The sequence below is a fragment of the Argiope bruennichi genome, chromosome 10, assembly GCF_947563725.1.
Source record: "Argiope bruennichi chromosome 10, qqArgBrue1.1, whole genome shotgun sequence".
Taxonomy (NCBI): domain Eukaryota; kingdom Metazoa; phylum Arthropoda; class Arachnida; order Araneae; family Araneidae; genus Argiope; species Argiope bruennichi.
Genome location: NC_079160.1, coordinates 115,538,987 through 115,555,208, shown reverse-complemented (window position 1 = coordinate 115,555,208; position 16,222 = coordinate 115,538,987). Strand labels below are relative to the sequence as shown.

The window sequence follows — 16,222 nt, the reverse complement described above, 5'->3', positions numbered from 1 at the left end:
TTTTGAGACATCATTCTACCATCTACATTGACCCATCCATTTAAACAAACTAAAGGAGCAGCTATTCTTGAGGTTAATTAAACAGAACGATTAATGTACAAATTACTGGTAGGACTTTCTTATCACACGTATTTAAACCTCATCTAAGCAGGCATTGTTAAACAGTAGAAATATATTCTACTACATGACATTTTAAATAACAATAATTAAAATAACTGTCATTACTTTCTCTTAGCATACAAAAAACACAATTAGTGTTCTTGCGTGCTTCCACATTAACTAAATTTGCATTTTTCATGAAAGTGTAGTAAATTGGACCGTGCAGCACATATACAAATGCAAGAATTGTGCATGTCATTATTTTACATTATTTATCTTCCTCTATTAAAAATTTAACAAAATATGCTTTATTATTCTGCGAATGTAACGTGCCATGTTAAGCAGCCCATTTGATGGCCATGGAATTACTTTCAGTTCAGCAAAACTATCTTATTATTTTAATGAAGATCCACTATCAAGGTGATCTTCAGGATGATCAATGGTGTGATGTGTCCAATCATGTAGAAAATTATTGATCTAATCACTGATTTTAATCAGTAGTTATACTAATCAGTTAACCACTATTGGATATTATAATCTAATTTTTTGGAATAATTTATTTTAATATTAAAAATATTATCTGCCAAGTCGAGCAAAAACAAAGCGTCACGGCCGTACCATCCTTTTCTCGAAGCAGTTCGATCTCCTATAACTTCGTTTTGGATGCAACTAGAAGCCTGAATTTTCAGTAACCAAGCAGGCATTATATAAACACGGTATATTTAAAATTTCATTAAATTTGAACCAGTAGTTTAAGAATTTTAACTAGTCAAATTTTGTGAATTTTTTCACTGACTGACTTACTGACTGACAGATCAACAAAAAAATAAAGGCACTTCTAGCAGACATAGAAGCTTCAAATTTAGAATACAATTAGTGTTTAGTGTATAAATCAAGGAAAAACTAAAATATGCGTGTAATAATGGACGGATCGATAAATTTCTCGAAGTTTGGAGCATTATCCATTTTGTCGGCAAATTCGTCGCCAAGTCGCCAAATGGTCGCTAAGTTTATCACCAAGCTCTGGGATTACTGGCTCGGCATCCGACAGCATCCAATACAGATTGCTGTAAAACGATCTTTCTTATGATGACACTATTCGCGATGGGAAGCAAAATTACAGGTTTGTAAAAATATCTAATTTGAAATAATTCAATTTGAAGCTGTGGAAGCTGCAAACGCAAAGGGTGACTTTCAGAGAATCAATCTGGTAGAAGAAGAGCAAACTGATCTTCAAAGCATGATCGCAAAACCTAATGCCGATCACAAAAGAGTCTTCGATATGATCACAAATAAAATGGACACAACTAATAATAACGCTGACGTTTTATGCTGTTTTGTGACTGGAACTGGTGGCACTCGAAAGAGCTTTTTAGTAAAGACTCTGAAAGTTTGGGTTAAGACGTATTTTTTAAAAAAAAAAGTGGCAGTTAGTGGTCCAACAGGAATACCTGCATTCAATATGAATGGATTGACTATACATAGACTGTTTGCAGCTGCCTGTAGAACACAAGCAAACACCGAAGTACAAGCCACTTTCTGATGAAGGGCTCCAAGTTCTGAGATCAGATTTGAAAGAAGTAGTATTGTTTATCATAGACGAAGTGTCGATGATATCCAATGTTACTTTAACATATATTCATTTACACTTATCTTAAATATTCGACACAAGCGACGATCAGAATGGGTGGTTTGGAAAAAAACATCTTTTAGTTTTCGGAGATATCTTACAGCTTCCGCCGGTAAGAGAAAAGTCACCTTTTGAAAAACTATCAACTGCTGAGACTAACAAGTTGTTAGGTTCCCTCAGTATAACGAATCTATCGCACTAAACAATCTAATTTAATATAATATGTTAATGTAATCTAATTTAATGTAAAGATACATTGTGATTTCATGCGATGGGGTCTCATCCCGAAGTTCACCGAGAAGTCAAGTCTATCTATGCGATGACCAAGTCAATCTATTTATTTTAACCATAAACGATTTTTAATATTGATATGGTTACTATAAGATGTTGTTAAGTTAGCTAATTACGTAATAACTTAAGACAGAAGGACCATTAAGTAGGGACTGAATAAATTGACCGACTTGGTATAACATGGATCTCACAACTTTTTACGATAGAAGAACTGAGTGGCGAGACTTGGTTTTTTTTACAAGTTATGTTTTTGATGGCATTAATATTATCACAAATAAGTTTTAACCTGCGTGAATTTGAATTAAATAATAGTTGCCCATACCTCTCAGCCAAAAGAACGCGATTGCAGATCTTGACATGAATTTGACAGTATAATTGGAAAGGAAAGATTTATGTATAATATTGTTTTGACAATTAAACATAGTTGATATGTAAATCCAGGGTTTATGCATAATATTGTTTTAACTATTAAACATAATTGATATGTACATACAGGACTGGACCTCGGTGATTTTAAAACTATCATTACCTTTAGGCTAATTTTTAAATAGATTAAAATTTTTAATGCTTTAGTATAACTTGATTCAAGGTTATGATTTAGAAATATTTCCTTTGTGTGTGTGTGTGTGATAATGAAGATGACAGTCGGGTTCGCAACTGTTTCGAAATTTAAATTCCACACCATCCTGCGAAACATTCGTAATTTAGGTGCATCAAGATGATTGATTTTCGATGAAATTGGATGTTGAGAAGAGAAATTTCTGGTCGTAAAAAACGGAAACCTTACCTTCAAGTTATATCGTCAAGTTCGTAAAGTAGAAAGGATTTTTTTTATATTGCTATTGCTATATAGTTCTGAGTTGTACCGCAACAAACTTTGTGAAGCTTCCAAATAAAACGTTAACATCTGATTTTATTTAATAACACCTTAAAAACTGCACGTCCTACAACTGCTTTAATTTGTCATAAGATTACAATCTTGTTACTTTTAATCATTAAACAATTAATTTTAATTCAATTCTATTTCAAAATGTTCAATGATATTTCGATTTTAATACATGAAGTGATTAATATTTATTATTTCTTTATACTTTTCTTTGAAAAAATAAATATACAGAAATAAAAGAGTAAGACCACAGATTTAAAAAAGTAAACTTTATTTCCACAACACATCAAAATCTACGGCATATCAAAACACGATGAAAATAATGAATGTCGCCAGAATCGACGCCAAACAGTTATCACTCTCGGATTCATTAAGTTAAAAGCACATTTTCCCCATCACTCGCCAAACTACTAAAGACAGCTTTGATACAAGGCTTTTACTTGTATCGCAGTGAGTAGCTTATTGGCATTTGGTTAGTAAAACCATTTTAATACTATTAATTCATATAAAAAAGAGTATAATTAAACAATGAAAATTCTTATGACAGGAAAACATACACAAAAAAGTAAACGTTTCTTAAACAAGAAACTAAATTGTAAATCACAGATCATTTTACTTCTGATAATAAAACTTATATGTTTTTCAGATCTTTTTAATAAACTTGGTGTTTATGTGCACAATGTTTAGATGAAGTCAGTATACAGAAACAAACAATGACAAGTTATAATTTTACAGAAGTTAAACAGAAAAAACTTTTGCATGTAATTAATTTGTCAAAAAATGACACAAGGATTAAAAAAAAAGAAGGAAAAAATCAATATTTTAGGGACTTCAACACCACATACTATCCAATCAATAATATATTTTCTTTTAAATCTCTATTACGACTCTTATTTTAAACCCCTATTAGAAGGAAAGCAAGAATCGTTAACTCTAAAATGTATGGTATTACAAGAGACAAAACACATTTTTTTGTAATTCTAAGTCACTGAAATTGGCGATAATAAAATAAAATTCATTTAAAAAATAATTTAACCAAAATAATGTGATCAAAATAACTCGAATAATTAATACATTGCACGAGTTCATCACATGATATTAAATTAATAGAAGCATTTATTCATATATACGTAACGCTGCTTCATTACTGCCATAATTTTTCCTGGCGCTATTTTATTGATTATATGGCTATAAAAATTTAATAATAAAAATTAAATATAAATTTATTAAATAAATAAAACTTTTATGCAGCAATAAATTGACGAATAAAATATTTTCAAGTGCCGAAATTAAATAAAAAATATTTCTTAGAATACTTTATAGACTGGTCTTTTAATGCTTGAATTTAATTCTTTAAAATGATTCTTTTTATATTGGTGCTGAATTTTTAAACGATTCTTTTTATACTTAAACTGAATTACTTAAATTATTGATTTGATACTTGATTTTTAATTCTTTAAAATGATCAGAGATCAACATAACATCCTAATAATATGATTCTTTACTCAGAATGACATTCGGTAACATCAAGAATAAAATCACGAAGAATAACACTTAGCAACAGTAAGAATGAAATCACGAAGAATAACATTGAATAACAGTAAGAATAAAATCACGAAGGTGATACTATCCAACGTCTCACAATCTCAAGAGACTCAACAAATGGTAGTATTTAAGGTTATACATTTATATTCTTTCAGATAATCCACACGGAAGCATCTTCAAAACACCCAAATCCAGGTGAATCATTAGCATATTATTATTTGTAGAATAAACTCAGTCTGTGAGAAATATTAATACATACAGAAATCTTAATTTTTAATTACAACAAAAAGATAGAAGGTCATTCAGTTGAGGTTGTTTTCCGCGGATATTCTATTTTTTATCGATTCAACACTTCATGAGTTTGCGTCTGGGTGACGACGTGCGTCTCCAAGACAGATGTTTCCGTATCGCGAACGGTTGCTTCCTTCTGGTATTGATGAGAATAGGGAGAGTGCTTGATACCGAAGGAGTAGGAAGGACTATGCTGCATTACCACCTGGAATTAAAGAATTAACATTTTAGATAAAAAAAAAAAAACTTTTGAAAAAAGAACATTAAATTAAAAATAAAAGTGAAAATATTTAAAAAAATTAAGTATGATTCATACAATAGAAAGGACTCATGCAATTCATTTGATGGAAGAGAAACCTCCATAATAAATGCCTTCTTTATCTTATAGCTATATAAAATTCATGGCCCCATGTAATACTGACAAAAAGGGATAAAACGCTTGTGTTCGATTTCCAGAACCATGCAATTTTCTAAGCCCTTATTTAATTTAGCTTAGCTTAGTTGCCAAATAATGAATTTATGAAGACTACTAAAATTTCATGAGGTATAAAATAACAGGATTATATTTTTCAGATATAACTGACTCAGGTTCCCATCTTTTTAATTGCATTCACTATACAGCATTTACGAATAAGGAGCTACGAAGGAACTTCATGAAGAAAATAAGGAGTAAATAATTAAGAGGAAGCTTAAAGAAGAAAGAATTAAATACAAATTCATCTCTTTAGAATATCAATAAATATGTGTTTTTAAAAACTGTGTTTATCAAATTTATTTCCTAATCATGGATAGAAGAATTTTAGAGACTAATATTTTAATTCAGGTCAATTGCTTATACAAGAAAGAAGAAAATTCAAAATTAAGAAGAAATTTTGGCTACGTCATCGTCAATATTGAATAAAGAAAATATGAAAATTAGCATGTACGAAAAACATTCACTCTTAACTCTTTCATATCAAAGATAAATTCATTTAAGTGAATCATTAATCATTAATTGCATATTCGAAATACAGAATACAGGATAATTAACCGCTGAGAATGACAAAAAAAAATTAAATAGCAAACATAAATTGTGAGCGCAACTTTATTTTTTTGAATACAATGTTCGAGACTTTAACATATTTTCGAATTTTGCTGCTGTCAGACAGTTCCAGCCAAATTTAATACGATACATTAAACATACATTCAGTTCAAATAATTTTCTGAATGACGCTAATTAATAACATATTAAGGAAAGGCATTGAAATATTTATTATAAATCAAATACATGGAATAAGATTGGACTTTCGTCTATTACAGCAAATTGAGTGCTATTTAAAACATTATGAACAGCTAGCTGCAAGGTGGCTGAAAATGTCAAAATTCTGAGATTAATTTTTTTAAAAAAATCGTGATAGTTTTCACTTAGTTAGGGTACATGTAACTTAATTAAACAAGTCTTATTAATTTCTTTCCAATTGTAAACATGTGGGAAAGATTTAATCTAGATGAATCTCTTGAAAACAATGTAGGCATCACGTTTGCTTTTTAAGCAGATGGGTGGGGGGGGGGGAGTCAGAGCTTTATGGGTAATGTTGAAAACATAATTTTTCTTTTCTCCGCTATAGGTAACACCACCAGCACACGCTGGTAGTGCTGTTTACACGAGGTACTCACGGAAATTGATATTTCTGAGATTTGACCAAGTGAGAACAAGCAGTAATAGCATTGTTATATATAGAGGTAACAACGCTGAATGGATATTGCAAGCAATACCCCGACAGCCAGAGGCTATGCGGGAAATTGATGGGGCCGCCGATGAACAACTCAACCCAGCACGAAGGAACAAACGATACTTGATAATTCTGGACACTTGCAAACGAAAAAGAGACATCTAGAGGACGCATATTGGTCTTTTTTATATTAAGAGAGAATTAAAGGCAAGAATTTTGACAAAATGTCCTTAATAGAAGATTCAATTAAAGGAAGTTTTAAGAGTTCTTCGGTGCCCAGAGACATTTAATTTCTTGGCCATCTGAATCTGTGTTCTTGTCATAGCGAACAGGCTTTGAACACCTGATTTATAGAGCCTTCTTCAGTGCTACACTGACAAGTCGAGCTTCTGTCAAAGATGCGGGTTTGATGTATGTAAAATACAGCGTGTTCAATATAACCTACAATTCGGTTAACAGAAACGTTTTTAAAACGTTGATGGGTAGTTCTCCCCTTGATGGAATTATTCAGTCTCTCTTACCAATCTTTAATTATTAGTTTTTTAGCCTCACTTCTGAGTTGAATTTTGGACGCTAAATGGATACTTGATGGTCAAACAGATAGGGACAAAGATATCAAAAATAATCCGAATGATAAAATCGTGCAAATAGCAACTTCTTTCAAAATATCTCATCAATAAAAGAACAGGCGGATACGCAGAAGTGATATTTTGAAAGAATTTTACAAATCCAAAGGCCTGAAGCCTGAACATTATCAAAATCACAAGATCCAAGTTTTTGACATTTGCGCTTTATCCTTTTTCTATAGATTTATGAAAGAATACAAATGTATGAGGGTTGTTCCACATATTATTATTGATCTTGGTATGAAGCAATTGTTACAACCTAATTTTATTATCGTTCGTGGATTTTGTGCTTCAATGAAATGGAACATAAATTCCAACGAAATCGTTTTAACACTTAAGTTTACAAGAATGTTAAAAAATGGAACTGTCTTCAAGGTCTGCAACGGACATCAGAAGAGTGTTTAAGAAATGCAAGGATGGTTAAGAATCATGCTGCAGTGCAGGGAGGAGAAGGTGCAGGGAGCAAATCGGAAAATGGGACATACTTAACCTTCCCCTCGGCCTCACAGTCGATAAATCGATTAGGTCCATGTAGGAGGGGCTTCTGACACCCAGGTGATGAGACCAGGTGCCCTGAAAGATTACAAGTATAGCTGAATATGGTGTTTCAGGTGGATTTTTCTTGGAATGGAAGTTCTCTGTTATCATTAGAAACGAAACGTTTCGCGCTATTCGAAAACTGATCTTTCATGTAAATAAAATTGCGAAAACAGCATAATGCTATTTCAATAGCAGGATCTAGAAATATTGAATAACTTTCATCTGCAGAACAGACAGATGAAAAACTGGCCTGCGCAAAATAAATTTTTTTATTGTCGTTTACACTGTTTTTTTTTAATAACCATACCTGACTATACAAAACTTTTCAATATTTCCAGAAGCACAGTTTCAAGTAAAATGTTAATAAATATCAACTTAATAACATATAATTGAAAATAAAACTAACGTTATTTAGTTGATATTTAGCAATCTGCAGGACTTTATTGAGCACTGATAATTTGGTCAAAAATAAATGAGGGTTGCCCAAATGAAAAATGGACGTCTTGTATCAGAATGACTACAGCTATAGCAGCGCCACCAAACACGGATCTAAAGAGTGGCAGGAGATGTGAAATGAATGCTGCGTTCAACAGTGAAAACTGTTCGTGGTAGAAGAATTGATTGGAAGTAAAATCGTACTGTACATGGATGCATCCAGATCGGAACATTGCTCGTTTGTACGGTTTGCAATTCTTCGATTGCCGTGGACTACTCAAGATTAATTTCCTGCTCCAAGAGAGCACTATCAATTCAACACATTACTGAAATACTCTGATGAAACTACTGAAAGCAATCAAAAGTAAAAGGCTAGGCCTCCGCACACAACAAATGATCCTTTTTTATGACATTGCCCTCCCACTCGTCTCCCGTTAAATCGAGACGACCTTAAAAAAATTTCTTTGGGAAATGGAGCACACGCCAAACTGTGCGGATTTGTCACCCTGTGACTTTCTCAAAAATTAACCACCAACTTTCTACAGCAAAAGGCAAAGACCCGCTACCTGAATGATGGGGTCTGGTTTACAACGCCCATGGCGATTTCTTTTGATTTTGAATAAAGTTATTTTTTTTCAATCAACATGTCCACTTTTCATTTTGGCAACCTTTCTAATTTTACGACATCAGCGATGAATTTTAAAAAAATTCTAAATACAGATGCTTAATAGGGTCATCAGTTGATGATTTTTGCTAACATTTTACGAGTAGCAAACAAGAGTTCTGCATTTGGTCAAATCAAATCTAATCATATTTCCTATAATAAAAATGATTTTTGAAATTGTTATGAGTAAGTACTATATCCAAATTGAACACATACCTTTTCCGGCGAATGGGCTCCTGGTCCTGGTTTCTTGCTCTTGTCGCTTGGAATATCTGTCTTCTGGCTCATGGTGTAAGCTGGTGATTTCTGCTTGATTTTATCCGTTTCAGCGACGTTGTAGGATCCAGGGCCAGGGTTCTATACGTGAAAAAGAGATTTATCATGAAATTCAATAAAATAAAAGAAATTAGGGTGAGTCTACTCTCCCCCCTTTTCACCTCTAATCGCATAAATAGTGCGGACTTAAGAAATTAGTGAGAATGCCAGGAAATTTAGATTTTTAATTTCAGTCTACAATATGAGCATTTTGTACTTCTCAATATAATGTAGAAAACTGAGTAAACAATTTAAGCACATTTTTGTTCGATTGAACCCAAAATTTGATATAAACTGCAAATATTATCACAATATCACAAACCAAATGCCATTTTTTAAAAGTTTTTTAAGTTATCGAGTTTACATGCATGCAAAAATACAGACCTACAAATGCTTAATTCTGTAAAAAAATTAGTTCAAAATTTGGCATGAATATGCACTTTAAATGTTATGTCTATGGACCGAATTTTATCCATTTTTTCGCTTTGTGGGCATCATATTCATTTGTAGTCAGACAGCCAGCCAGAATCCCTGTGAATCAACATCGGTCAAATTTGACAGAAATTTATAAATTTCCTGTAAAAACTACATACCAAATTTCATTCGTCTAACTCAGATCATTTTTGAGTTATCACTTTCGTAGACAAGCGGACAGGTTTAATGTAAAAATATATATTTCATATTCTGAGCGTCTGAAATATGAAGATTCATTAAAATCTTGCGTTCGAATATTTGACGACTTAAAATATTTTTTTTACGAGAAAATAAAGATTCAATCCAATTTTAAATTTCGCATTGATTCTGAATATTAAGAACACAAAAATAAGGAAACTGATAAACTTTTAAAAAAAGCAATGGTAATAAAAATTTTATGAGGCATCCCAAAAAATCCTTACCTTATTTGTGCCCCATATATCACCTTCCTTTCCGCCCATCGTGAATCGTGGAGATTGGTAATTTACATTATCCCAACCTCCAATAGTGTCAGGAATGTTGTAAGAATTGGGAGCTGAAAAAAGAGGAAAGACAAAATTATAACACTGATACTTAAATTACTTGTGATTATTCATTACATTTATTACTTATTTATTAATTGTGACTTACTACTTATTATTATTTATTATTTACACAAAATTATCGTTACATGATACGCTTATTACTAATTTATTAATTTCAACTTACTACTTAAAGTTATTATTATTTATTCTTTACTCAGAATTATGATTATTTGCTATACTTATTACAAATTTATTCATTTCTGCTTACTACTTATATTAATTATTATTTATTATTGCTCTTTACTGATACTTATTACTCAGAGTTGTGATTACTTTTTATCTTATAACAAATTTATCAATTTCATCTTACTACTTATATTTATTATTTATTACTGCTTTTCATTGATATTATTCAAAGTTATGAGTACTTTTTATACTTGTAGAAAATTTATCAATTTCAAATAACTATTTATATTTATTATTATTTATTTGGTATTATTACTTTTTCCTAATGCTTATCAGTTAAACTTCAGATTATCTACTACATTTATTATTAGTTATTACTAAATTGTTATTTATGCTTATCATTACTTAATGCATATTCAAACTTATTTTCACTTCTTATTGTGAAAAAAGTTACTTATTATTATAACTTATTACGAAAATCTAAATGACCTTTGTATTATTTATAATAAAAAAAATCATGCTAGTGAAATAGGCATGCAATTTAGTGGAGAACATTTGTACCTATACAGATAAACTGAAAGCATGGGCATCGCTTTATAATATTTTATTCCATTTTATATGCAATTATTTAATTTAATATGAGCTTAAAAATATAGAGTTTTGTAACTAACTTTTCATTCCCAGAGTTCAGAATGTTTTTTATGCTTGTCTGCTCATAATGACAAAATATTTTAATATTTTTAGAAAAATGTCAGTTAATCGATTTTTTTATGGTAAATTTTGATTCCATAAAGCTGATGCCTCTGGCAGTGAATTGGAAAAACTAATTGATTACGTTTTAATACCACTATGATGTCACTGAAATAGAATACATTAGATAATAAAGCCATATTTTTAAACTTTATACTTATTTGTGTGCACAACAGTTATAAAGCTAGCTCTCATATGTCTCTGATGCCTAAAGCAATTTATGATTAGTTAATTTGTTGAGGTTTTCAAGAAAATCGTTATGTGTAAAAGCTGTTATTGAAAGTAAAAAGAACAAATATTCTCAATGAACCAAATGGTCGTCAGAAGCAGTTAATAAGATTTATGTTATTTAATGCTTTATGTTTAATAACAGTTATCAGAAAGTAACTGTAATTGTTGAAGTAAAAAATTTTTTCAACACTTCAATAGTCACAACAAAGAAGTTTACAAACAGGATCGCTAATATTTGTGATACATACATTTTATTTCTCAGGAAACTTTATTAGGGCGTATCAGTCATTCATTCACTTACCTGGTACGTCATCAGGTTTGGGCTCCTTGTATTTGGAGCCGAATGTGTAGCTAGGAGCTCCTTTCAGAGCAGTTTCAACCTTCTCGGGTGAATAAGCTCCAGGAGCTGGAAAAGAAATGCCACATTCAAGCATCTTTTTATAAAAACCATGATACCAACATCCTAATTCTTTATTCCATAAAAATATGAAACAGGACAAAAAAAACTAAATAATATTGCAAATAAAATCTTCAAAGATACCTCATAAGAAAGAAGTGGAAGATATTGCGATACAGAAATGTATTACAATCTGCATTATCTATGTTAATAAAAATAAGTAAAAAGTATCATAACATAACAAAATAACAGAAATTTTTAAACTTTTTTATACAGTTATGTTCAAAAATAGAATCTATAAAAAGATATTTATTCATAAAAGTGAGTTTAAAATAACAGAATACCAGTACGATTTGGTCCAAATAGAACTTAACACCACACCTCCATTTCTAGAGCTCACGTGGCCAAGATTATTTTCAATTATCCCGATTGTTAAATCCTTTTATTATTGATGCTATTGCGGCAAAACCAGAGTAATCGAATTTTAAATCTATCGATTTAAATTTGAGAAGCAGATGATTTAATGTGATCTAAATGACAACATGGCTGCATGAAAATAAATAGGTTTGGAATAATTTTAATTAATTAATATGAATGCAAATAATTAATTAATTTAGAATAAATGAATAATTTAATATATGAAACATTTGTAAATTATCTTTTTTTCAATTTGTAGTTTCTTTTTCTACAAACAAATAATAAATTGTAATTTCAAAAAGTTAAAAAGTTTTTTGATGTCCCTTAATGTTCTTGGTTAACGAATTCATTGAGCTGTATATTGATATCAGAAAAATTGTCCTTATACTCGAAACAAAAAAAAATTAAAGTTTTCTTATGAGATTCAAAAAGAAACAAAATTGCTCAAAATCAAAAGCAATAAGACCTTCAAGACAGTTTCCTCCATAAAAAAAGACATTACCGCGTGCTGTCAAATTAAAGGAAAAGAAGAAGAAAATTCCATCATCAGAAACACCATCAAAGGGATAATTAATACTAAATGAGTCCACAGCGCAAATCATCAAAGTTAACTCCATTAATCTTTATGAATTTCTTACGTAATAATGAAAACTAGTTCTTCTTTTGAATTAAATGAAACACATAAAGTATTTTACAAAGTAACAAACTAATATCGTTTTTGTAAACATAATGTAATTAATTCTAATTGAATTTGAAAGCAATCTCTATTGATTTAATTTTAAAATTATTATGTAAGAATGAAAACTAGATCTTCTTTTGAATTAAAAGAAATGCATAAAGTATTTTACAAAGTAACAAACAATATCTTTTTCTGTAGACATAACGTAATTAATGCTCATTGAATTTGAAAGCAATTTCTATTGATTTAATTTTAGAATCATGTGGTATTTATTCACTCATATTTATAAAAAAAATTAAATCAAATAATTATTTTGCGAGGATATAATAGAAAAATATAAAGAAAGTAAAAACAAATTAATCAAATATTTCAGAATCATTATGTTTTCCAACATATTGATTTTGAAATATTTCTAATTTTTTTACTGATTAAAACAAAAAAAAATCCTTTAAGATCAATTTTTTTTCTTCTTTTCAAATTCTTTTTACACTCTTGAATTTTTTTTTTTCAAATTTAAAACCTTCAGATTTATAATATTCTTTTGGAAATAAATTTAACATAAATTTACATATCATCCAAAACGGAATTTAATGCAAAAGTCATTATTGAGTCTATAATTGAAACATTTACTGTGACAAATGCATGGATTGAAAATGCTGCGTTTCTTTCTAACCATTTCTAGTATGCTATCGTGTAAATTCTGCATGCGAAATTTCAAAATGTGCTTTCATCTTGATTCAATATATTCGATTCAAAAATTAAGAAAATAATTTCTAATGAATCTATTCAATTTCAGAAATTTTACCAGGCGTCTCTTCGATCTTAAGAGCTTTCGGTTTTCCACCGAATGAAAATCTCGGCGACGAATCCAGCACGTTTTGCAGAGCTCGATCCGCGTCGTAATAGCCAGGAGCTGAAACATCGCAGAAGGAAAACAGTGGAAATCAAATACAGAACTTTTTGACAATGAACTGATAAGCAAGCTTGTGCACGAGCTTATCAGCCATGGAAAGTGAAGATGTGCAGAGGTGCAAGTGAACTGTTGGCGTGCTTCAACTACATGCTGGTGAATCGAATAATGAGTCATTGGTTAAAATATTGAATCATGCAAGAATATCAAAAACTGGAGTGTCATGAGTTTTTTTTTTTTTTTTTTTTCTCTCGATCCTTTTTAAGATAGAAATTTCTCGATCTTGAATTTCATAATGTTAATAAAATGTGAAGTATTACTGTTGAATTGTTTTATTGCTGTTGAACAATTTTAATTATGTGCGGGTGAATCGGATTATTGGTGCTCAGCTTAACTGATAAATCACGAAAGATTGATAGAAACCAGAACTTTATTCACTTTTTTAAGTAGGAAATATTTCTGCAGCCGCAGCAAAATGCAAATCACCGCTATTGATGTGTATTTATCCTGTCCTGAAAAATCGAATAATTGGCGTTTAGTTATCGAAGAATATTATAAATCAAGTCTTTCACAACTTCATTCTTTCTTGATGAGGATAAAAGCTTTTTTTTTCAAATAAAAGCAATAAAATAAGAATTTTTTCTGTTAATGTTTTTTAATAAAATGCAATTAAGTCATAATTGATATTCAAGAGAAATGGGAAATTCTGGAAGAATGACAAAGGCTATATTTTTTTGTTTGGTTGGTAGTTTCGTAATCATATTAGCATCCAAAGCAGGAAACATTTCTTTTAAAAGAAGCATAATGAATTTAAATAGAATTACGTTTATTTAACAATTGATACTAAACCAACCTAATTTCTCCTCATAAATCAATGAAATTTGAAGTGGAAAGATGCTAAGAAGCGAACAGTTCGCGAAACTAATGCCATATCTCACGATTCACAACTGGATGAGCAAAGCAGAATAACAAAAATCTTGCCGCAAATAATCGAAAGAAAAGATATAAAACAGATAAAATCAAAAATTGTTTTACTTCAGTGCTTTACATAATCCATTGGACAGGGCTCTAATTTTTTATCTATTTTTTTATCTATCATTTATTTTAATATCTAGGGATCTAATTTTTTAATATTTATATTATTTATCATTTAATCTTCTACTTATAGGCCTTAGCGCTTAACATTTGGAATTCTATTTCCAAATTCATATTCTTTACATACTTTCTATAGCATAGAATATGATCGTCCTTATCGTAGTCCAATTCAAAATCATTCGAGATAAGTAAACAGTTCCAATTGGAAATGTGCCTTACATGATGAGAAGAGTATATTTCACGTTATTCGAGATAATGAATGCATTTCTCAGAAAGTTACTAAATCTAACTTTTTATACGTCTACAATCATATTTAGTAAAATATTCTTGACATAATACATTTTAAGCAAAAAAAAATTGTTATTCTGCAACTAAATCTGATCGAGTTAGGAAACATTGAAAATCTCTGTTTGCTCGAGAGAGAGATCTTAAAGAGTCGTTTGCAAATTTAAATTATTTAGCAATGTGTTACTTTTTTTGAAAATTGAAATTATTCAACTAAGTGTAACTTTTTCAAGTTGGTTTTTAAAATAATTTTGTATGCTATCCTTATTTAAGTTAAACATTTGTAGGTCGAACAATTTTTATTATAAAACGATAGGAATTTTTTTATTGCATCTTTTAAAGTATTTACAATTTTTTACTAAATATAATTAAAACCTAGAGAACAGTACAAAAAGTTAGAATTCGTATCTTTTTGAGAAATACATGTATTAACTCAAACAACATAAAATTTAAATCTTTAATTATTAAGAAATTATATGAAACTGTTATCCTATCTCTAACTGTTAAGAAATCATCTAGAAAGCAGAATTATCTCTAACTGTTAAGCCTAACTCTAACTGCTTAGAAATTAGCAATAGGACCACCATAACATTGAACATCCTGTATCTACTCTGCATTTACTATTTTGTATTCCTTTCATTCTTTTGTACCTCTTTTGCACTTATTTTATTTAGCTAAAAACTACTTTCAGGTCCTGTTTAGGATTTTAGAAATCCTTTAGTGGCCATTTGTTTTTTAATTGCAGAATCAATTTTCATTGAAATTCACGGCTTACTATCTCTTCCGTATAGCATATATCTATCTACACTATTGATGAATTTTTGGTACATGACCTTGCATTGCGTTAAAATCAAGTAATAATGGTTAAATTCATGAGGCAAAGTAATAAAAAATGTCGATATAATCGGTGTTTTTCAATGGATAGCATGATTGTGTTCAATTCAAAATGATGAATAGTAATTAGCGTTTGATACATATGTTTAAAAGAAGCATTAAGAATTTTAATAAAACTGATATTTCGTACACTGGCTGTAATAAAGATAAGTTAATTTGAAGTAAAATACATTATCTAAAAAGTGCATTATTTGTTATAATGAAACTTAGTATATAAAAGTCAGACTTCTAATAATGTATAAAAATTATATATTATTAGAACGAAGAATTTTCTATAAAATAAAAACAAAAATATATTATATAAAAAATGATGAATCATACATAAAAGCAAACTAATTAAATTAAG

The 16,222-nt window shown here is 29.9% G+C and overlaps 1 protein-coding gene across 23 annotated transcripts in view; it reads right to left on the bottom strand.

Annotated features, from left to right (window-relative positions):
* Positions 1 to 3,160: 3,160 nt before the first annotated feature.
* LOC129987820 (sperm-tail PG-rich repeat-containing protein 2-like) overlaps positions 3,161 to 16,222 on the bottom strand; it is a 103,688-nt gene continuing 90,626 nt past the window's right edge. For all 23 annotated transcript variants that reach the window (XM_056095762.1, XM_056095764.1, XM_056095763.1 and 20 more), the window contains 4 exons: positions 11,501 to 11,605; positions 9,931 to 10,043; positions 8,936 to 9,076; positions 3,161 to 4,947 (listed from right to left, as the gene is read on the bottom strand). In XM_056095762.1, the coding sequence (XP_055951737.1) occupies positions 4,789 to 4,947; positions 8,936 to 9,076; positions 9,931 to 10,043; positions 11,501 to 11,605 (518 nt within the window). In that variant the 3' untranslated portion in view covers positions 3,161 to 4,788. The remainder of the gene's footprint in view (positions 4,948 to 8,935; positions 9,077 to 9,930; positions 10,044 to 11,500; positions 11,606 to 16,222) is intronic.